Here is a 24,849-nt window from a genome sequence, read left to right on the forward strand (position 1 = left end):
GCAACTTATAGAGGTAACCAACATGTAATTTTACGTAATGTGTTTGTGTTTATCTCTCTAAAAAAGAAAGTGAGTGCGTGCTTTCAATTATCAGTGGTATCAATGCTTTATCCAAAAACTTGCAACATGATATCAATACCTTATCCATAAAATTTCAACATGGTATCAGAGCTCAGCTCAAGTTGTGAAGAGAGCCCAGATTGTTAAACGGAAGCATGGTGGGCCCATAACCACAGAGCACATGTTGTAAAAAAAAAAGAAAAAAAATTAGAAGAAGATAGGCATTAGAGTAGAGAGCACAGGTTGTGACAAAAACAGAACCAAAAAAAAAAAGCATCAGATCCCAAGTTGTAAAAAAAAGAAAAGATAGGCATTGGTGTGGAAAGTCTAAGTTGATGATAGGCATTGGAGAGCTCAGGTTACCAAAAATATAGGCATTGGAGAGCCCAGGTTGTCAAAAAGGAGATAAGGAGATCACATGTTGCCAAAGAATTCGGTATGGAAATTTAATTCAGCAAGTGATGAAAAAAATTCAAGAGAAATGTTATAAAATTTTTAAAAAAAGTTGATAAAAATTTAAAATCTATTGCCTAGCATGTGTTATTCCGGAGGGAGCAAATCGATAATATACTCCCCTGGGACTAACCAATCTTTTAGCATTTCACAATTGCTCCTAAGCTTATTTACAATTCATAATTCTAGCGGACTTTCTCAAATTTTGCTGTTTTTTTTTTTAAAGGAAATTGTTCCATGTGTCAGGAGACACATTTTTATTTGCGTACCCCGAGGCATTAAGCATCCATCTTAAAGATGGATGCAAATGGGTGTGTTTTTTAATTTAAAAATTTTGGCAGAGACAATAGTCTTTGCTTTAGGCATAAACTTGTCAAAAGGGGTTCGAAAGAGAATGGGTCATGTTAAATTACGATTCGGGTGACAGACTAGCCATAATACCGTCCATGTACTGTTGGCAATACAAAACTGGACGCTCGCACAAATATGCGTTTTAGAAATAAATGAAAAGAATAAAATGAAAAAAATAAAAACAATGGCATACCCCGAGTCAGGGCCCTAGGCCCGACCTTCCTAACTTGGTAGATGCCAGCCTCAATCTAGGACACCTAAACTCAATTCTGTATCTTTTATCGAGAGAAGGTCTATATCTTCTTTAGTTTAGTTGTTTTCATAGTCAGTTTTAATGCTTCTAGGTGTTATCAAACAAGTCAAATGTTTACATTTCTTTTTAATTTTTTTCATCTTGTTTTTATACTAAAAATCAATTATTTTTTAAGGGGGCATTTTTTTTTCATTAAAAATGTAGAGGCGGGCATGGAAATTCTATTTGGACGCACTATTTTGCTATTCTCAAGATTGTTGAAGGTATTCTAAATAATTTATCTACCATTATTTTCCATATCTTAATATATTCTCCAAAATAAACCTTGTGGACATTCGACTCCTAAAGCTTTTCATATCACACACATGACCCATCAACTATTTTTTCTTGATTTTACCCCCAATCAAAAAGTAATTGTTTTAAAAACTATAACTACCCCCAGTCAAATATGTCTCTCTACCTCCCCCTCTCTCTCTTTCTCTCTTTACCTTCCCTCTCGCTCTTTCACTCTCTATCTACCCTCCTCTTTCTTTCTCTACCTTCTCTCTCTCTTCCCACCTTTCCTTCTCTTGGGTAGAGCGAAATGGTAGGTAGAGAGAGAAAGTGAGGGCGGGTAGAGAAATAAAGAGAAGGAGGGTAGTTAAAGAGAGCGCAGGTAGAGAGAGAAATTTGACTGATGGTACTTTAGTTTTTAAATCATTTACTTATGCTTCAAGGATAAAAGTAAGGAAACAAAAGTAACTGGGTCATAAGTGCGATACTAAAAGTATTAGAGGTAAAATGCCTATAAAATTCAAACGTATTCATATTTTTTCCTTTGGAATATTTGTCTAAAAGGGCTGAGGGCATTAAATTTGTCCATAAACCCATAGAGCGCAGGTTGTAGAAAAAATGGAAAATGAAAAAAAGAAGATAGCCATTGGTGTGGAGAGTATTGGTTGTGATAAAACAGAAAAAAAAAAAAAAAAAAAACATCGGATCCCAAGTTGTGAGAAAACGAAGAGATATGCATTGGTGCGGAGAGTCCAAGTTGAGGATAGGCATTGGAGAGCTCAGGTTACCAAAAATATAGGCATAGAAGAGCCCAGGTTGTCAAAAAGGAGATAAAGAGATCACAGGTTGCCAAAGAAGTTGGTATGGAAATTTAATTCAGCAGGTCATAAACAAAATTCAAGATAAAGGTTATAAAATTTTGAAAAAAAGTTGATAAAAATTTAAAATCTATTTATTTAATTTCCTAGTCTATTTCATATGACACACTATAGTAGTCAAAATATTTTTCAACTATTGATTCCAATTTTCAAAGTTGAATTTCTTAAATGTGATTATCTTTGAAAAAGAAAATGGAAAATTTTTAAAAAGTCGGGAAATAAAATTGGAGAGCTCTTGATGTCATATTTTTTCAAAAGTTTTCAGAAAATGAGATTTAAAAAAAAAAAAAAAAGTTTTGAAAAGTGGACATGAGTAGTCCTCATGAGAAATCTATGCCTATGTAGGCATAAGAAAAATGAAAAACGAATTTTTGGGTAAAAAGAAATACTTGACACAACAGTCCTGATATGTTGTACCATGGAAAGGCATGGGAAATCCATGCTTAGGGTAGACATAGGAAAAATATTTTTTGAAAAACTGAAAATAAACATCGCAGTCATAGTTTGTCAAGCCATAGAAAGGCATGATGATGGTATGAAAGGGCATGAGGGTGTCTAATGAGAAAGCAAAAAAAGGAAATTGTAAAAGGCATGAGGGTGCCTAATGAGAAGACCTAAAAAATAAACTATAAAGGACATGAGGTGCCTAATGAGAAGACGTAAAAAAGAAATTGTAAAAGGCACGAGGGTGCCTAATGAGAAGGCATAAACAAAAAAGTGTGTTTAGAAAACACGGGACAAGAATAAGCAAAAACAAGTAGCAAGAAGAAGAAGAAGAAAAAAAAAAAAATAGAAGAAAAAGAAACAAGAAGCAAAAAAAGAAGTAAGCAGCAAGAAGCAAGTAGAAGAAGAAGAAGCAAAAACAAAAAAAAAAAGAAGAAAAAGAAGCAAGAAGCAGAAGAAGAAGTAACAAAAAACAAGAATAAGAAATTTAAAAGAAAATATGAAATTTTGCATCTAGGGGTATGTTAAAGATGATGAAAAAAAGTAGAATGTATGGGTTGTTAAGATGGTGGGAAGTTATCTCTATTTGTAAAAGTGGAATGTATGAGTAGTTAAGATAGTGAGAAGTTATCTCTTTAATGGGTAGTTATCCAACACGTGGGTAGTGGGTGGTTTCCATGTAAATACCTATACATATGGGCTCCATGTATTGAAGTGATGTGTACCTGTAGTTGTAGATATAAGCAACTTACGGAGGAAACCAATATGTAATTGTACGTAACGTATAAATGTGTTTGTATTTATCTCTCTAAAAACAAAAGTGAGTGTGTGCTATCAATTATCAGTGGTATCAGCGCTTTATCCAAAAACTTGTGACATAATATCAAGGCCTTATCCATAAAATTTCAACAAAGTCATTGTCGCTCTTCCATCTCATTAATATTGATGTTTGTATTGATGAGTTGATGCTAGATAATCAAATACTGAATAGTAACCTCTTAATGCACCCCAATGGATTACAACTTTGGTATTGTTTTCTATCCGATGAATGTTTAGAATTTTGATTCCTTGGAATGGATGGTTCATTATCATGAATCAATCTCTTCTATGGGGCTAGAAGTATGCAACAAAATGTTATCAAAACTAGGACCCTTTGTCTAATTTCTTTCGAAGCTACCATACTGGTTTCTCATTTCTTTCAAATTATCACTGTTTTAAAATTCATTATTATTCACCCTAAAATAACTTTCAAATTATCACTATTTTAAAATTCATTATTATTCACCCTAAAATACCCTTTGAAGCAGAGCCTTCTTTCTCTACATTTTTTATCATTTATATTCATTGTATGTAGATCTCGCAACTCGTGTTAGAAATCCTACACGAAGCTCATGCATTGAGATTTTTGGGTTATTTGTGAATAACTTCTAGGCCATTATCTCATTTCTCAAGGTCAGACGTGTTACTGGTGGGAAATAGAAAGCACGGTGAACCCACAATTATAACCATGGGTAGTTGGTAGAGAGAGGGAGAGAGAAGTATGGAGATGGAGAAGTAGCTAGAGAGAGAAAAGAGAGAAAATCACATGTAATGAATCTTCTAATTTATCCATACATATATATCTATTGAGGAATGATTTCATGCAATAGTTGTATAGTAATATAATGAAACGAACTCCAAAAACTATGTTAAAGACATTTCTTTGACCTCAATTTTGAAATATACACTCTTTTCATTTCAATGATCAATCACAAAAAGCAGATTTTGAAAACAAAACCTAGAAAGTTTTTTTTTAGGGCAATTAACATAGGCTGTCTATTTTGATATGATGATTAGATCTAGGCCTTCAAATGATTTTTTTGTTTCCAATTTCTTTAGATAGCTTTATTATCATTAGTGAACAATGTAAAAAAAGAAAAAATTGATTTTGAGTTTGTAAAAGCTCAGATTTTGAAATTTGCCAAATGAATGGTCTAGATTCGCTATTGGAAGGGACTCATTTTGACCATATGTAAGGTGCAAATTGAATTTTATTTTTTTGAGGATTGATTATTAGGATGAAGAGAATGTTTTTGCATGTTTTGGAGTCATACAAATGCCAAAAGCATAGTTTTGTAGAAGTGTATATGTGTGTGTGTGTGGGTGGGTGTGTGTATACGTATGTTCACGTTGGGTTCGGGTCAAGTCCAAAACTTAGACCCGTACCCAGATTGGGTCGAACCGTCGGGTAAACCCGACCCGATAGCCACCCAACCTTTACCCTTATTTTTTCTTTTCTTTTTTTATCTTCTTTTAATTTATTACACCTGGCCAAGGCTAGGATCCATGGCCCAGTTTGGTCAGGCTGAGCTAGGCCCGATAAGGACATGGGACGGTCTCGGGCTAGGGCTATCTTGAGCCCAACGCAAGCCCTTTTCCAGTCCCATAGTCGATGCGATTGTAATATTGTGCGTCAAAATTAATTGGTCTTATGTGTGTGTGGCTTTATAGATCCCATAGTTGGAACCCCCTGTGGAAAAAAACATGAAGCTTTTTTGTATCTCATGTCTTGTTTTGGGTTGCCTTTTTGACATCCACATGCGTTGGGCATGGTTTTTGGCGCACGACAGCATTGTCTTGTTTTGGGGAAATAGCAAAGTACTTCCTTTTGCACCAATTTGAAAAGTTGGCATACAAATGCACTTATGGCTGTAGAGGTAAGGTGTACCTTCAAATTTTATCATGGTATATAATTTTTTTATAAAATGTTTTTAGGATCATCTTAAAATCAATTTTCATTATCTAATTATAAAATTTTAAATTTAAAAAATGGTTAAAATCAAGTTGATCGATAAACATATGAAATCTTGAAAATGGACAGTATAGATAATATGTTATAAAATGCACTATTTCTGAGACTTAAAATCTTTTTCTTTTTTTCATAGTCATACTCAATCAAAGGGTCTTTCAACATTAAAACTAACTTTTCTTATGGATATTTGAGGTGCATCCGTAGTTCTACATTATAAGATCGCATCCTTATATAAGCTTATCCCAATTTTGAAAAGACCTACTTCAGGCGAATTTGCACAAGGTAAAGTGGACTCTTTCTACATAATAGAAATACATGCATCGCCATCAAACGAACTTGGGAAGACACAGAGACATTTTGATTATTCACCAGAAAGGAAAAAAAAAAAAGGATAAATCTGCACTTCTTTATGACTTCTAGAAGAGGTTTCGGTCATCTTGGCTAGTCGGTCCTCACCGAGTAACAGTGGTAACAGATGCATCTATGGTGTGTATTATACGCATGAGCATGATATAGTATGTTCTCTCAAGAGTACAGTTTACTTCTACTCCCTCGTAGAAGAACAACTTGCGAGGATTTTTTTCAATCTCAAAAGTACATAGAGGGTCTTATAGATATTTCCTTTATTAGATTAGTCTATGAAAAGAAATCCCCAGGCCACAAGGTGGGGATTAATTTCCAGGGTATCTATTACTCACATGGACTTAAAAATTACGGTACAAGTAGTACCATTATATACAAATCAATTACTATGGTACATAAAGTACCATAACATATTGTTGAAACAATGAACTGCTGTACTTAGTGTACCGTAATAAAGCAAAAAACAATTATGGTACTTATAGTAACGTAATTTCTTAAAAACAAATAACGGTAGACATTGTACCGTATAACCTTAATAAAATATTACAATACTTGTAGTACCGTAATGCTTCGTATCCCCTTTTCAACTTATAAACCCCCAAATCAAACCCCAACGGTAGAGACGAGGCTACCCCTTTTACAGTCTTCATTGTGCCGTATCAACGCTGCCGGTGTTCAATCTCAATTTCTCTCTCCCTCATATACCTTTTTTAGGTAAGATTTAATTTCATATATTTTATTTCAGAGATTTTCGTTTAGTTTTGGAGTTCTTTGAGCAATAAATAGAAAATCCCCCGAACATTTTTGTTCTATCTTATTTCACCATAAAATAGATTGGTTGTTGGCTTATTTTTTATAAATTGGAATCATCTACAAAAATCCATGTTCTGACTCACAAATCGATCAAGTTTGATGATCATGGAAATTGTTTGATCTTGGGGTTATTTGAGCGAAAAATATATTGTGCACATGAATGATGGTTTATGTTTGTCTATTTGTACAACGATTCAAGTATTGAACACTGCACTTATTATTTGAAGTTCCAACGCATGGTTTTGATTGTTTTATTTTGGATTCGGAATTAGTTCATTCTAATGTAAATTGTCTCATTTGATAGTGCACTTTTCTGTAATAACATCAGCTTTATATTGAATATGCTGCACTTCTTTGATGGCATGAGTTATTTTTTGGATTAGAGAGTAAGTTTCAGATATAGTGGTTTTAAATATAGGTACCAAATTCATCAGGGATTTAAAGAATACTTGGTAGGACATTTGAATATCATACTATTGTGTCATTTACTATGAAAATGTTCATTAATGAATAGTTTTTTGCTTTTTGATGTACAATGATTTTTTATGTATGATGGCTTTTTGAACAGTGATCATGACAAAAGATGCACCTTTCCATAAAGGTCCTGAGATTCCTTCATTGCTCACTAGACAAAGAGAACATATATCACAGAAGATATGGGAAAGGGATGTAAGTAGAAATATTTAGAATTATATTCTGTGTCTATCATGTTAGTTAATCAATATATTTTTTAAGTATCTGAAATGACAAATTCTATTTCAGGATCAAAAAAATATCCTCAAAATTGATGAGAAACCTAATGCAAATGTTGCATGGCCGTTAACAAACAATGACCAAATTGATTTGGTCAGGAGATCAAGATTGTACCCTTTGACTATAGTATCGATGAATCAGCATGACCGCGGCACATTATTTACAATCATCGAGAGGTGGCACGCTAAGACAAACAAGTGGCACTTTAATACAGACATCGGAGAGATGATGCCAATACTTGAAGATACCTGGAAAATTCTTCAGTTAAGGGTGATTGGTGTAGCTGTAACCGTGAGGAGAGTGGAGAACTACGAGGAACATATAATCTGCATGATAGGACAGCTGCCATCTGGTCATAGCCATTCCTTTATCCGACGGACATGGTTGAGGAACATGTTTAATCAGATACCAGATAACTATAATTGTACTACTCTTATACGATACACCCATGCCTACCTCTTATATCTAGTAAGGTGCACAATATTTACGGATTCCACAGATAGTACAGTCCCTACAATCTACTTACAACTTTTTTAGGATATTGACGTAGCTGGTCAGTATGCATGGGGTGCAGCTGCATTAGCATTTTTGTTTCAAGCCTTGTCAAAGGTTGTTCATGCTGATCATCAACAATTAAGTGGATCAACCACTCTTTTACTGGAAATTGTAGTATATTAGTGTTTTGATACTTTTTTGTAAAGTTCGATTGATATTTCTTAGCCGCATGAATGTGCTTGGTGCATTAGGCGCATGAATGTGCTTTGGGCATTAGAAAGCCCGAATGTCATCACAAGCCACTCATATAGTCCATCTCGAGTTTTGAATGCGGTCTTCTATTTATCCCTAGGACGAATCCGAATTTGATGGTACCCACACCATAAATCAATCTTTGAGAAAACCTTAGCTCCACTAAGCATATCTAACATATCATCGATCTTGGATATGGAAAATCGGTACTTGATTGTACTTTTATTAATTGCTCGACTGTCCACACACATCCTCCATGACCCATCTTTCTTTGGACTAAGTAATGTAGGGACAGCACATGGTGACATGTTTTCTCGAATCGATCCATTCTTAAGCAAATCAACAATTTGTTTGTGCAACTCTTCATATTCGATGGAGCTCATTTGATAATGGGCCAAATTCGGTAGGCTAGAACCAGGCACCAAGTAAATGTGATGCTGAATATTTCTCATTGGAGAAAGACTATTAGGTAATTTTTCAGGCATCAAATCTTTATATTTCTCAAGCTGAGGTTCAAGAGACCTAGGAATTGTAGTCGGTACATATTTTTTTTTTGCGAGCAACACATAAATCACATCCATATCCTTCCTGCCCCCTTTTAAATTTTGCCCATTAAGCCACTTTGAACCCTCCTTTTTAGCGGATTTAGGTGTAGGAAGTTGCTTCACATGGTAGATCATGATATTAATACCATCTTTAACAAAAGAATAAGTGTTTGGTCTAGTTTTATGCACCATATCATGATCATTGAGCTATGGTCTACCAAGTAATATGTGACATGTATCCATAGGTACTACATCGCCCCACACTTCGTCTTTATAATTAGCACTAATGGAAAAAAAAACTAAACATCGAGTAAGAACTAGTACCTCACCGCCTTTCTTGAACCATTGGATGTGATATGGCGTGGGTGCTTATATTCTTTCAATTGAAGTTTATCCACTATCTTTTTAGACACAATATTTTTACTACTCCCATCATCAATTAGTATTGTGCATATCTTGCCTCCTGATGTACATGTTGTTCGAAAAATATTGTGCCTCAGTCACTTCTACTCCTCTCTAGATCTTGGGGTTGATAGAATGATTCGCTGGATAACTAACGCTTCACCCCCTTTATCTCCATATAAGTCATCAATCTCACCTTTGAAAGGCTCAGTCCCTTCATAAGTCTGGCTCATCCCAATATCACATTAGCCTTCATAGGTGTATCCTTCATCGACTTCTTCTTCATAATTTTCTTCGACCAAATTAACTTTGACAGGGGATTGACGTGAGGGGCAATTGAATGCCTTATGGCCAGGCTGTTGGTACTTGAAACACACAATTTGTATATTATCATGAGGTGTTTGAGGTGCTCCAAGCCCTCTCTCAACACCACCTCTCACCATATTAGGGTTTGGCCTAGTTGAAAAATTCTGAGAGATTTGGTTTCCACATCCTATAGGTGGTCTTATAAAGGTCAAACCTTGCTGCCCCTGTGTTGAAGTAGAACCTCTTGTTACTGAGTGGTTTCTCCCAACGCTAAGATTTACTATTTCCTTTGTTTTTAAGGCCAAAGTATAAGCATCAGATATCTTATAGACGTCTTTCAAGGCCAATTCATTCGAAATGCCTTGATTCAACCAGGAATCCCAAATACAAGTTCCCATCCAAGATCATGTATATGATTGGCTAAATGCGAAGTAGATGAATACAACTATAAATCGTGTGCAAAAAATAAAGCAAACATAAAATGGCACGTTACCACAACACACGATTTATGTGGTTCACCCCATAAAGCTACATTATGTACGTGGTTTACCCCATAGGGCTACATCTACGGCCTCGGTAAATAGAAATCTATTATCTCAATTAATATTACAATTTTGGGTTACAAGTGATAATATTTATCATTAAACATTGGTAAAAGACTATCACCAATCTTTCCTTCTGAACTCGCTTTCCCGACTGAGCAACATCGTTGATCAATACCTTGATTCCTATCGCAATATTGCTATCAGAAATATAACCTCGAACGCAACAAAGAGATTTTTTCTCTCTAAAAGTGGAACCCTTACCAACTCAAAATTCATAAGAATACCGCATCTCTCTCGTCGGTTATGTCTCTCTCTCTCTTGCAGGTTCATCTCCATACCGGAGATCCATTCACATTACCCCAAAAGGGGTGACTGTCAAAAGGATGAGTGTTATGTATTCTTTAACCCTCTTATATAAAGATTACTTTTTTGCTTTTGAATAAAGTTTTTCTCTTTTCTTTTTTTTTACCATAATATCCTTAATATTTAAAAAAATATACGAGTATAGTAATTTGACTATCACCAAACCCAATAGAGTGATATATGGAAATGCAAAAAATCAAAGCCTAAAGCTTTATGGCTTGAAAGAGATCTAAAGAATAGCAATTATACTCATATGTTGTGTTGCTTCTTCCTTTAATCACGGCAAGTAAGTGCCTACTTATGACTTTATCAAGGATATTACACATAATCCAAGTATGGACGTACTCAAACTTGTTTGGTATCCATCTCTTACATCCCTATGAAAGAGAAGTGTCCAACTAACAGGGTTTTGCATAATCAAAATGTTGTAATCGATTGGTGGAAAAATCAACAAGTGTTTATAACATTCACAGCTATTGTGCATTCATATCAATAAAAACAAGTAATGAAAACTACATAATATCAAAGTAAAAATATAGAATAAAAATCCAACAACATTCAATCCACATAGCACAAATATTTAACGTGGTTCATTCACAAATCGTGATCTACATCCATAGGAGAATGACACGAGACTTTACTTACTGAGTTGAGAAGATTACATGGTGAAAATGAGCTAAAAACATCAATTTCCAACGGCCTTTTTTCACTCTAAACAAGGCACCAAGAACACTAAAAAATAGGTCGTCTTTCGTACTTTCTCTCACTAAAAGTTGACACATAACAAACCCACAATGGGCTCAAGCTTTTGATCATTTTTTCTCTCTAAAATATAGCATACAACAACCCTCAAGAGAAAACCTAATTGCAACCGAATCCCTCTTTCTTTTTCTCACTCTTTCTCTCTCTAAACAAAAGGGTTTTAGTCATTTTAAAAGAGTAAAGTTCCTACAATACTACAACCATTGGATTAGATGCAATACAATGACCCTAAATAAAAGAGAGAAAAGTCAAATAAAATACACACATGTGTGATTTTGTCTTCACGTATGTAACAATCTCTCACTTGAAGACAAATCAAAAAGCCTCTCAAATAACCACCAATACACCACTCTCTATTCACTTGAGGTTACGTCTCATCTAACCTTGAAAGTCCTCTACACATCACATTCTTTTCAATTGAGACAACATTTTTCAACAAATCGACAAACATTCTTTTCAGTGTGAATCGTGTCCACCGGCAAATCTTTACGCTCAAGGGCCAACCGAATAAAATGGTATCTGACTTCTATATGCTTTGTCTTGGAGTGATAAGATGCATTCTTAAATAGATGAATAACGCTCTAGTTATTACAATCCACAACATATTTATCTTGTTTCACGCAAATTATTCAAGTAACGTTCTCAACCAAATCATCTCTTTTGCTACCTCTGCCAATGCCACATATTCAACTTCAGTCGACGACAAAGCAACAATATCTTGCAACCTTGACATCCAGCTGACTGCACCACCGCCAACTTTGAAAAATGTACCAAGTGGTAGATCGTCTAATATCACGGCATCCTGCATAATCTGCATCTACATAACCAACAACTTCCAATGATGAGTTCCCAAAACACAAGCATACATTTCGTGTCCCCTACAAATATCGAAGGATCCACTTAACTGCTTGTCAATGTTCCCAACCTGGATTAAACATAAATATGGAAGCAATTCCCACTGCATGGGCAACATCAGGTCTAGTAGAAACCATTGTATATATCAAACTACCCACTGCATAAGTATATAGAACATTCTCCATCTTACTTTATCTACATCATTCATTAGATGGTCCTTTTTAGACAGCTTAAAATGTGTAACTAATGACGTAGAAACAGGTTTACAGTCAATCATATTAAAACGCTCAAGAACTTTAGAAATATACTCAGAATGACTTAACCAAAGCTTATCTTGCTTTCTATCTCTATGGATATGCATACTCAAATTCTTCTTGGCTGGTCCAAGATCTTTGATGGCAAAATACTTGGACATATCATGCTTTAAACGCTTGATTTCACTCAGATCATTGCTAGCAACAAGCATATCGTCAACACAAAGAAACAAAACTGTAAAAGAATCATATGTTGAACCCTTGAAGTATATACAATGTTCGAATTCATATCTAGAATAACCTTCACGCAGTATAAAACTATCAAATTTCTTATACCATTGACTAGATGCTTGTTTTAAACCACACAATCTCTTTTTCAACTTGCAAATTACGTTATGATTGGTTTTGTTCTCAAAACCTTCAAGTTGATACATATAAATTTCTTCATCAAGATCACCATGTAAGAAAGAGGATGTTATCGACGGTGTTGATTATAAGGTTCTTGGAAACCCCTTGCTTGCGAAAATGGGAATCCCAAATACAGGATCCCACTTAAGATCCTGTACATGATTGGCTAAATACGAAGTAGATGAATACAACTACAAATCGAGTGCAAGAAATAAAGCAGATATAAAAATCACATCACAACAACACACAATTTACATGGTTCACCTATAGGGCTACATCTACATTCTCGGCAAGTCAAAATCCACTATCACAATGAAAATTATAGTTTTGGATTACAAAAGATAATACATATCTCTAAACATCGATAAAAGACCATTATCAATCTTTCCTTTTAAACACGCTCTCCCGACCGAGTAACATCGTCGATCGATATCTTCTTTCCCATTGCAATACCGTTATTGAAAAGAAGAATCGTAAGAGCAACCGAGAGACTTAGTGAAAGTTAAACAACTAAAAACTCTTGGGAATACTGCCTCTTTCTCGAAGGCCAGGTCTCTCTCTAATGGAGACCCATCTCATAATGGAGATCCATTCCCATAACCCCCAAAAGGATGACTCTCAAAGGATGGCATTATGTCTTCCTTGATTCTCTTTTATAGAGATCACCTTGAGCTTATTTCTTGTTCCCCCAAGAAAGCCCGTCTCTTTTACCATAATATCCTTAATCTTTTATTGAAAACATAGGTATGGTGACTTTGACTATCACCAAACCTAACAATCTCCACCTTGATAGTAAAATCACCATATTATCTTGTCGGCCTTCATTGAACAGTTTTCTTGATTTTTTCTCACTTGCCTCCATTGTGGAATTTTCACAAACACTTTGCCTCCATATTTCTCCACCTCAAATCACGTATCCATCAAACTCCACCATTCATCTTTTCTTAATGTAAACCTCAGCCCTGTATACACCTTGTGCTCTGATACCAATTGTAGGGTTCTCGAAAATCCCTCGCTTGCGGATTTGGGAATCCCAAATCTTGGGATCCCACCCAAGATCTTGTGCATGATTGGCTAAATGCTACGATGATTGATACAACTATAAATCAAGCGAAAGAAATAAAGCAAACATAAAAATCACACCATAACAACACACAATTTACGTGGTTCACCCATAAGGTTGTATCCACGGCTTCGGCAAGTCGAAATCCACTATCACAATAAAGATTACAGTTTTAGATTACAAGAAATAATAGTTATATCTAAATATCGGTAAAATATCATCATTGATCTTTTTTTCTAAACTCTCTCTCTTGACATAGTAACAACGTCGATCAATATCTTCTTTCGCACCGCAATACCACTATCAGAAAGATAACCTCGAGAACAACTGAAAGACTTTCTCTCTCTAAAAGTAAAAGTTAACTAACCCGAAACTCATTGGAATACCGCCTCTCTTTAGAAGGTCATGTCTCTCTCTCTTGGAAACTCATCTCCATATTGAAGATTCATTCCCATAACCCCCAAATGGTTGACCCTCAAATGATCGTATTATGTCTTCATAGATTCTCTTTTATAGAGATCACCTTAAGTTTTTTCTTATTTCTTAAGAAACTCTTTCTCTTTTTACATTAATACCCTTAATCTTTTAATGAAAACATAGGTATGGTGATTTTGACTATCACCAAACTTAACACAAAAGACCTCAACTATATTTATCTCTCCAAATGCCCTATACAAATATGACTATAGAGAATCAATGAAGCATAACTCATTCTCGGCCTTCCCACCTCAATTGCCTCTAAAAATTGCTAAGAAGGCCCACGTCCCTATATCTCTTCCTTTCCTAAGAAACCCTAGCAATAGATGCCCCTCCTAGCGAAAGTAACTCTCGCGCTTGAGATTTAAGCAGTAGAGAAATGGGATGAATATCGACCATTGGATGTAAATCTTGCATTTTTTTTGGTAGATCAGGAAAAGGGATCTCTATTCAAAGAGATAGAACTTATTATGTGGTGTTGTAGTAACCCATTATTCTCGCCAGCTATGCCTTGAGTCTATATTTACTAAACTAAAAATATAAGTATTAATGTTGTAAGTAAGGGACAATTGTTTTTTTTTTTTTTTACATGAGTATATAAAGAGTCCAATTATTTTTAACACAAGAAAGTCATAATCACTTTTGTCCGTTAGATTTCAAATCAAATAGTTGCGAGTGTGTCATTGACTAGACTTAAAGTTTCAGAAAAAAAAAAAAAAAAATCCCTAATTTTGTGATGCACTTCAAGCCACCTAGTTTTACATGGAATGGCTAGTAGCAATTGTGACTTCAAGTGACAAAAACAAATGGTCTCGTGATATACGATAATTATTGATGATTGCCTGGCTGATCTCCGTTATCAATTTATCAAGCTAAATTACCCTACTTATCATAATTTTTCACCGTGGTATTTCAGCCGCAGTACTTGTGTTTCTTTCATTTTCCATCCTGAGATTTTTGGTGAGTTTTTACACTCTTCTACCAATAGAGTGTCTATATTTGGTTGGCTTTTTTCTTTTTCTTGTTTTTTGTAAAAAGGATAAAGCCCCAAAAAGAAACAACCCACTTTATCCGTCAAACTTTGTATTATTGGTGACCCCATCACGTGCATCATTCCCATAACTTTCTCTTGGTTTGGTTCACTTGGAAACAAAACAATATTGATCACTTACGGTCAACCATTTCTCTCTTTCTCCTTTTGCTTGGGATCGATAGAGAACCCAATAAATCATATCTATCTCCACATTGAGATAGTATTCATCCTTTTCGAAATATCCAATATGTTGTTAACTATGATATTAACAACAGTGCCAATAATTTTCCTAAGAACTAATTACATTCTATAGACATTAGCTATAAGAGATGTCCCTCTCAATTACCTTCATACTTCCACATAGACATTTCCAACTATTAAAAATTAAGCCTTATAGCTAACCCTATAGCTAAGGGGAAGCTGAACTCCACAAAACACAGATTTTCTATGGGATTAGATTTTGCTTGACATCATTGATATCTAGAAATGTTCAGTTAAGCCCATAGGGATTGTAAATTCAAAAAAATCTATCGACCTTTATATATGTGTTTAAGAGAATAGATTCTCAAAATTTAGAGTGCTAGAAACACATCTAGATAAAGTTTTACATAAAAGAATAAATTTTTTTATTTAAGCCCGTAGGGATTGTAAATTGAAAAAAATCTATTGACCTTTATATAAGTGTTTAAGAGAATAGATTCTCAAAATTTAGTGTGCTACAAACACATCTAGATGCAGTTTTACATAAAAGAATAAATGGGCAGCATGCTCGGTTTGGAGCATGAAATGTACTGGCCTTAGGACGTACAATCCCTACTTTAATAACTCACTACAAAACAAAAGCACATCACAAAAATCCCTTAGAAGTGAAATCTTTTGGCTTGGTTTTACAAGCAATCTCTACTTTAATAAGTCACTACGAAAAAGTACATCATAAAAATCAATGACAGTAATGCCTCTGTCGACATTCTGATGGTGAATAATCCACCTTTTCATTCAGATGAAGTACAGGGAGGAGGAGAATCACATACAGGAGCGGTGTCCATGGTGCGCGCCTTCTTATAAGCGATCATATCCTGAATGAAGAGGGTGAGGTTCATATAAGACGACCCTCCCTCCTCCACTGCCCTCCTCGCCATTTCCCCCAACTCTCTCGCCCTCCCCCTCATCTCACCATTCCCCATCATCTCCGACACCGCCTGCTCCACCGCCTCCTTGGGCACCACTCCTTGGGTGTCGAAGACGATTGGCACCGCTACCTTCAGCACGTCCACCACCAGCTTTGCGTTCATCGGCTGCTCCGCATTAAGTGGCCATGCCACCATTGGGAGCCCCGCAGTCAGGCCCTCCAGCGTCGAATTCCAGCCGCAGTGCGTCACGAACCCTCCGGTGGCTGGGTGTGAGAGGATCAGGATTTGCGGCGCCCATCCTTTGATTACCATTCCCCTGCCCTTCACGCGTTCCTCGAAGCCCTCGGGCAGCCACTGGTCCACCTGCTCTCTGTCCCCTCTCAATACCCAGATAAACGGCAGCCCGGAGGCCTCTAAGCCGAGTCCGATATCTGTTAGCTGCTGCGGGGCAAGACGGCACAAACTTCCGAAGCATACATACACGACCGACTCTGGCTTCTGCGAGTCGAGCCATCTTAGGCACGCGCTTTCGTCGACAGAGGCCTTCTTTCCCCTCTCTGCCTTGTCAATCTGGTCTCGGTTGCAAAGGGACACCGGCCCAATGGGCCACGCCTTCATCCCCACCACGTTCCTGTAATGGTTCACATATTCCGACTCCAGCTCCTCGAAGCTATTCACAATAGAACCGTAACTGTGGGCATTCGCTCGCCTCATCTCCTCTAAAACTCTGCTAAACCCAGCAGCCATCAACTCTGAATTCCCCTTACTAAACTCGGCCAGCTGGGCTCTGGTGAGCCTAATGTCGTGTGGCAAGCCGGGCAGCATGAAGGGCTCGGTGTCTGAGCCCACGTTGATGTGAGGCTTCTTTTCATGGATGCAGGATGAGCAACAACAGCTGAAACAGCTGGTCCCATGGAAAACAATTCTCGGGATGCCGAGGACTTTCGCCGTCTCCACCGTCCACCCGAGGAACATGTCCGAGATGATACAGAGGGGATTCTCCACCTCCTGTCTGATGAGCTTCTCAAAGGGCTCTTGGAGCAACTCGGTGGCCCGGAGAAAATTGATCTTTAAATCATTCGAAGGCAGAAGGTCCATGCTCTCGCAACCTTCTGGCAGGCCCACTTCGGCGCAAGGGAACTCAATGTCAAGAACACGCACCCTGCAGCTTGACGATGCCGCACGATCCAAGATCGGCCGGATCCAAACCGCATTGAGAGGGGTGGTGACCAGAGTCACGGCGAGCCCATGGTCCGCAAGCATCCGCGCGATGTCGAGCACGGGTATCATGTGGCCCTGAGCCATAAATGGGAATAACACAACATTGTGACTCTGCTCTGACTCTCCCTCGCCCTCCATAACCATCCTCAAAACTCTTTCAGCTAAAGCAATGGAGAGAACTCCAGAGTCGCTTGCTTGGAGATAGATCTATGTGGTGTGGTGTGGTGTGGCTAGTATTTAGATGAAGCATTCAGCCTATATACGTCTTGTCTTATTTTAATATTTCAGGGTAGGACGGCCGGGACGTTTGCTGCCTGTCAGAGCGGGCTGAGAACGCTCGCACGCTATATTTTACTTGCGTGGGCAAGAAGCTAACGACTCATTCACTCGTAGAGTAGTCAAACGTTTTACTTGCGTGGGCAAGAAGTTAACGACTCATCCTCTTGTAGAGTAGTCAAACGTAAACAAAATTTAGAAAACTAGGAAGGAAGTCAAAGAAAGAGCAACTATGAGATGAAAATTGGGAAAATTCAAAAACCAATACTTTCTAGACAACTTCTTTTTACCTCAAATTTAATTTTCTTAACAAATGCCCCAAAGTCAAAAAAATAAAAAAAATAAAGATTAAAATATCTTCTTGAAAGCATTTGATGCAACACAAAATGGGGTTGTCCGGCAAAAAATAAGGGCGGTCTGGTACTTTGGACATGCAATCCGATACAAAATAGGGGCGGTCCAATATTTTGAGCTTTTGGAAAGCATACCGTCCAACAAAAAATAAGGGTAGTCTGACACTTTGAGCATGCAGTCCAACACAAAATGGGAATTGTCCACAAAAAAAATAGGGGCGGTTCAGTAATATTTTATTTTATTTTTATCTAATAAAATAAAATATTACATTTTTTTACTTTGTTGAGATGGTCAATTTGAGGTAAAGGTTATTAATAAAAACTTGATTAAGGATAAGTTGTCTAAAAAGTTTCCTTTTCAAGATTTTTTTGTAGTCTTCTAAAGTAAATAAGCCCGTACCTTAAAGCAGCCAAAAAAAATAACCGATTGTTAAAGGAAGAAATTTGTTAAGGCATATGCTTTATGGAAACAAAATAAAGCTTCACTTCAAAAACTTTTCTGAGAAGCATTTTTGGCAACGAAAAACTTCATGGTTGTTTAGAATTAATTTTTAACAAACCGAGATTAAAATGTGAAGTTCGAAAAATGGTACAGATCTTGCGAATTTGTGAAACACTTATTTTTAATGTGAAATAAAAAGTCTCAATAATTTGTCACAATATATATTATTTTTAGATATTGAAATCTTAATTTTTTTTCACAACCATAAAATCTCAAGTCGAGATAATCATTATAAGAGTTCTTCCATGCTTGAATTGCAATTTTCGATGAGTTATAAGGTGAGTCTTTATCTATTTTGATTGGGTTGAAGTCAACCCTTTCTTTTTTTTGTTTTTTTGTTTTTCGTGTAATTCAGTGGAAAAGAAAAATCCTTACCCGTTTTATTAAATAAATTAGGAGTTAGCAGGTGTCAATGAAACTCAAAACTAGGTATTCGGGTGCTAACACCACGACCCAGCCCCTTTTCCCCTATCAATCCAGATTCCATTGATAAATTTAAGTAAACCAAATATAGTATAGTGTATCCGCTAAAATCTTGTACGGCTTGTCCACTAATAAATGTAAATTGTTCACTGAACTAGTAACCCTGGTAGCTAGATGACGTAAGCCCACACGTAAGGCCTTCTTCCATAGCATTCAAATCACTTCCCTCTCACTATTATGTGGTTTGAAACGTTAATGCAAATGCACGGCACCTCATATTATATTTCTTTTGTTATATGTCATTTTGGATGCCCTTTTATATCGAGACGAATAACAAGAGATCTAGTAATAACTTAGTTTTGTCACACCCAAGACGCCGCCAAACTATGGTAATAGAAACAATATCCAATTTCAATTTTTGGAAAGGTCACAATAAAAATATTGTCATTTCCCTTTGAAATAAGAATGCAACAAGATAGAAAAATATATGTTGTATTTCACAAGATAGAAAAGTATGTATTACACAATTTTATAACCATTATATATACAATGTAAGAACCACTACAATGTAATGTGGGACACAATTGCTTTTTTAAAAAAGAGTTGCTCTCTCTCTCCTTAAAATTTTATATGGTCATCACCGATCCTCTCAGCAATTCATCTTGAAGTAGTTTTCCAATCTAAAGTGGACAGCAAGCTCATATTGACTTATTTTTTATTTTTATTAAGCCATTATCGTCTTCTTCTTCTTCTTTTTCCTTGTACCACTTTTCCCTCTCACGTTTTTTAATTTTTATTTTTCCCTTCTAGCCATTAAAAACTCTATCATCACCTCATTGTTTCACCTTCTTGGCTTCTTAAGCTTCATCCCATCGCACATCCAACTCCCTCTCTTTATCTCTCCCATATTCTAACCTCACATCCTTAATTAACCCACTCTCTCCATCACCATTAAAACCGACTCCACTATCTATATTATTTCTTACCCTAATAACCAAGTCAAGCACAACTCATATCACCCTCTCTTGCGTATCCAATTTCTCTATAAAAAAAAGACCCTCAAGTTCACTCTCTCACCCTCTCCCTTCAAATACATATTCGCTCCAATGGATACTTTATCATCGTCGAACAAATATATCCATATCCTTCCATCCTTAACATAGGAAACTTTGTGTTTATTAAGTTTACACAGAACAACTATCTCTTATGGGAAACTCAAATGCTCCCTCATTGAGAGTCAGGAATTAATGGTGATTACCCTACCACCAAGCCCAAAGATTTCCTCTCCTGATGGTAAGAGTGAAATCGAAAACTCATATTACAAATCATGGTTGAAGTCCGACCGGTTTCTTAAAGCTTGGATCACATGGACATTATCAGAAGAATGTCTTGGCCTTGTTGTTGGCCTCAAGACTTCTGTAGAAGTTTGGAAATGCCTGAAGAATACCTATGCAGGTAATTCTCAGGCTCGAGAGTTCCAACTTACCAGCAACTTACCAGCAACTCCAACTCTGCAAGAAAGAGAGTTCAACCCTATCAGAATTCATATGTAAATTCAAGAGTATATGTGATAATTTGGCAGCTATTGGAAAACCTGTACTAGATGAAAATAAGGTTTTTTGGTGTATCAATGGACTTGGTAAAAAATATGAGAGTTTTGCTACCACTATGCTTAAGCCTTCGGTCCTTTCTTATTATGAAATTATACCTTTTTTTCAAAGTCATGAGATTAGAAATCAGCCTCATGTCTTTGAATAACACTCAGATCCAAATCGAAATATGGCCTTTATTGGACAACAAAAATTTTTTGGATCCAACAAAGGTAACCAAAATTACAAAGGCAGGTGGACGAACAACTTTGGTTGTCAACGTGTCTTCAACTCTCGAGAGCCCTTGCTGTAATAACTATATCTAAGTCACAAGACTCAAAATGGTTCTCGGACACATGTGCCTCCACTCATATGATAGGAGATCCAAGCAAGCAACAAAATCTTCATCCCTATGGAGGCACAGATAGAGTCAAGGTTGGGAATGGTGAACAATTAACTATTTCACATGTTGGTGATACAAATATTGTTATTGGCTCTGAAAGATTCAATGTTTCTAATATCTTCTTGATGCCTGAAATGAAAAAGAACCTATTATCTGTTACCCAAATTACAACAGATTTTCCTTGCTTTTTTAGTTCTCAACTAATGGTTTTCTAATTAAAGAAATGAGCACAGGGAGAACTCTGGTCAGCAAGAGTAGAAAGGGAGTATTGTGTGCACTTGAAGAAGTGAATCAAGCTTTAATATCAGAAGATATGTGGCATCAACGACTTGGACATCCTCAAAATAAAGTTGTTTGTTACTTAGAATCTAAACAATTGATAGATATTGATGCATGAAACAAGTATCATTCAATTTGTGTTAATTGTTAGACGGAAAAAAGTTGTAAGCTTCCTTTTAATGGTGTTGATAAAACCTCTACTGAACCGCTTTAAGATTCATTCATATTTATGGGATCCTGCTCCAATTTTATCTAATCAGAGCTGTCGATTTTATGTGATGTTTGTTGATGATTATACTTCTTTTACTTAGATTTATCTTTTGAAACAAAAATCTGAATTTTTCACTGCATTTATGAAATTTCATTGCATGATTGAAAGGAGGTTTGATAAAAGAATTCAAGTTTTTCAATGAGATAGAGGTGGTGAATTTCCTAAGAAAGAATTTATTGCTCATCTTAATGACAATGGAATCATGCAACATTTATCATGTCCGGGAACCTTTGAGCAAAATGAAATAGCTAAAAGGAAATATAGAAATATCGTAGAATTGAGTCTTACAATGATGTTTCATGTAGGAATTCCTAAACGTTCTTGGGTTGAAGCCTTCATATTGCCGTATTTGTTATCAATAGAATTCCCTCAACCAATTTAAAGATAGATTCACCATACTTATTATTGTTTGAACGGTTACCAGACTACTTCTCGCTTTGAGTATTTGGTGTTGGGATTTTCCATATCTTCGAGGCTATGCTGCAAATAAATTTAGTCCCCACTCTTTTCCATGTGTTTTCTTGGGCTTAAGGGCTACAAATGTCTACATCCACCCATAGGCCGAGTCTATATCCCTATACATATTGTATTTGATGAAAATACTTATCTTTATGTTAACTCCAATTCTTTGTTTGACAATGCTTAGGTTCAGGAGGAAGCTTTCCACCTATGCAGAATGATTAGATTGTTATGAGTCTGACATACATACTCTTCCATTTTTTGATTCATCACCTCCACATAAACTACCTATGCAGGAGGTCCTTGATGTATCTGGCTCTTCAGGTCCTACTTTGCCCATCACTAATGATGGTCCATTCACTTCTCTTATGGAGGAAGATATCTGCAACACCAATCCAAGATGTCTAGGATGATCCAATACACAATCATTGTGATGAAAATGTTGCCACTTAAGAAACCAACCAATTGAATTTTTTACCAGTCTCTGAGCATCATCATCATCACATGGTCACAAGATCTCAAGATGGTACTCGAAGACTTTAGATTCTCCCCTCCATGGCAGCAATTTCAAGTGCTCCTACTGTTAAAGCTATCCCTTCAGAGCCTAAAACAATTAAGTCTGTCTTGAGTCATCCAGGTCGGCTTCATGTGATATGGAATAAGAAATTGAAGCTCTACATGTTAATTCAACTTAGGAGCTAGTTCCACGTCTTTCAAGTATAAATGTTGTTGGTTGTCATTGGGTCTATAAGACTAAATTAAGGTCTAATGGAAGTTTAGTGAGACTTAAGGCCAGACTAGTTGCTAAATGATATAATCAGATTGTTGAAATTAATTTCTCTGAAATATTTAATCATGTTATTAAGCCTGCTAGTATCCGGATTGTGCTCACCATAGCTATTGTGCGCCACTGGCCTATCAAACAACTTGATGTGAAAATTACTTCCTGCATGACTTTCTTATGGAATAACCTCCTGAATTTGTGAGCTCAAAATATCAAAATCATATTTACTGATTAAAAATAGCTCTATATGGTCTCAAGCAAGCACCTCAGATCTGGTTTGATCAATTTAGTGCCTATTTATTATCATCGGGGTTTTATTGCAACATAGCTGACTCATCTCTATTTGTTTCTCGTTACTCAAGGTACTATTATATTTTTCCTTGATGTTGATGATATTATTATTACTGGTGATAATTCAGATCTTTTAAAATTGTTCATTTCTAAACTTGGAAAGGAATTTGCAATGAAAGATCTTGGACTCTTTACTACTTTCTTAGCATAGAGGTATCTTATTTTTTAGGTGGGATTTTTCTCTCTCAAAGTAAATATGCCCGAGATCTTCTTGATCGTGCACAGATGCTTGGTGTCAAACCTATTCAACACCAGTGGCAATAAAGAATAATATTCATGGGAACTCTGATTCATTTCCTGATCATTCTCTTTATCGGAGCACTATTGGTGCGCTCCAATACATTACCATAACATGGTCAGAAATTTCCTATAGTGTTAATACAATATGTCAATTTATGCATGTCCTTATAATTGCACATTTTCAGGCTTTTAAACAGATTATTCATTATCTCAATAGTACACAATCTTGTGGTTTAAGAATATTATCTGTCAGTTCCCTTGAGTTATATGTCATCTCTGATGCAGATTGGGTTGGGTATCCAACTACTCGTTTTTCAACTATTGGTTTTTGCATCTATCTTAGTTCTAACTGCATATCTTAGAGTGTTAAGAAACAGTCGATTATGGCTCATGCTGAAATGGAATACTAATCTATGGTATCCACTGCAGCAGAATTGACATGCCGTTCTTTGGTTCTTCGGGACATTGGGTTGCCTCTTTCTCAGCCACCAACACTTTTTTGTAATAATATTAGTGCTCTTTATATGATAGTTAATCATGTCTTTCATGCACGGACAAAGCATATTGAGTTAGACTATCATTTTGTACGTGAAAATGTTACTCTTGGATTACTTATCACTCATTTTGTTTCCTCTCGCAATCAAGTTGCCGATATCTTCACCAAGCCTTTGCCACGAGATGTTTTTTCAAGATTTTGCTTCAAGCTCGGGCTTCAAATGCCTACTTTGCCGAGTTTGAGGGGGAGTAATAGAAACAATATCCAATTCTAGTTTTTAGAAAGGCCGCAACAGAAATATTGTCATTTCCTTTTGAGATGAGAATATAACAAGACATAAAAGTGTATATTGCAAATAACAAGATAGGAAAGTGTGTATTCAACAATTGTATTACCATTATAAATACAATGAAAGAACTACCACAAAATAGTGTGCGGCGTAATTAATTTTCTTAAAAGGCTTCTTATCTCTCTCTAAAATTCTATATGCGGGAATACTGTTGCAATAAGCCTAGAATTGGGTGACCTCTGAAGAAGTATCAGAATGGCCTCAAATTGCATGAAGTGGTAGTTTTGGATACCTTAAGGATACCCACAAAGTATTGTCGCTTTCTGACAAGTTTTGATATGATCAGGACAAAACTTGGTTTTCAAATTCAGTTCCTATCATGCTGAAAATGGATCCTATATCTATATCCCTATTCGATGGGCCTCAAAATAGTATCACACTACCACCGTTGCATCCGTGATATCGAAAAACCATCAGAGACCAAATTTCGGCTCAATCGAACCCCCCGGGACCATTCCAAGTGTAACTTACCGTAAAATGGTGGGTTTTACACTATTGCGGTGCAGCCTCAGTGATCCAGTTTCTCTTTAT

General features: G+C 36.3%; 1 protein-coding gene across 1 annotated transcript; it reads right to left on the reverse strand.

The window, feature by feature from the left end:
* Positions 1-16,055: 16,055 nt before the first annotated feature.
* LOC18438282 (scopoletin glucosyltransferase) lies at positions 16,056-17,775 on the reverse strand. The gene has a single exon (XM_006848466.4). The coding sequence runs from the start codon at positions 17,685-17,687 to the stop codon at positions 16,185-16,187; it is 1,503 nt and encodes a 500-aa protein (XP_006848529.1). The 5' UTR covers positions 17,688-17,775; the 3' UTR covers positions 16,056-16,184.
* Positions 17,776-24,849: the final 7,074 nt, after the last annotated feature.

Source organism: Amborella trichopoda, chromosome 13 (assembly GCF_054954075.1).
Source record: "Amborella trichopoda isolate Santa Cruz 75 chromosome 13, AtrichopodaSantaCruz75HAP2 v2.0, whole genome shotgun sequence".
NCBI classification, from domain to species: Eukaryota; Viridiplantae; Streptophyta; class Magnoliopsida; order Amborellales; family Amborellaceae; genus Amborella; species Amborella trichopoda.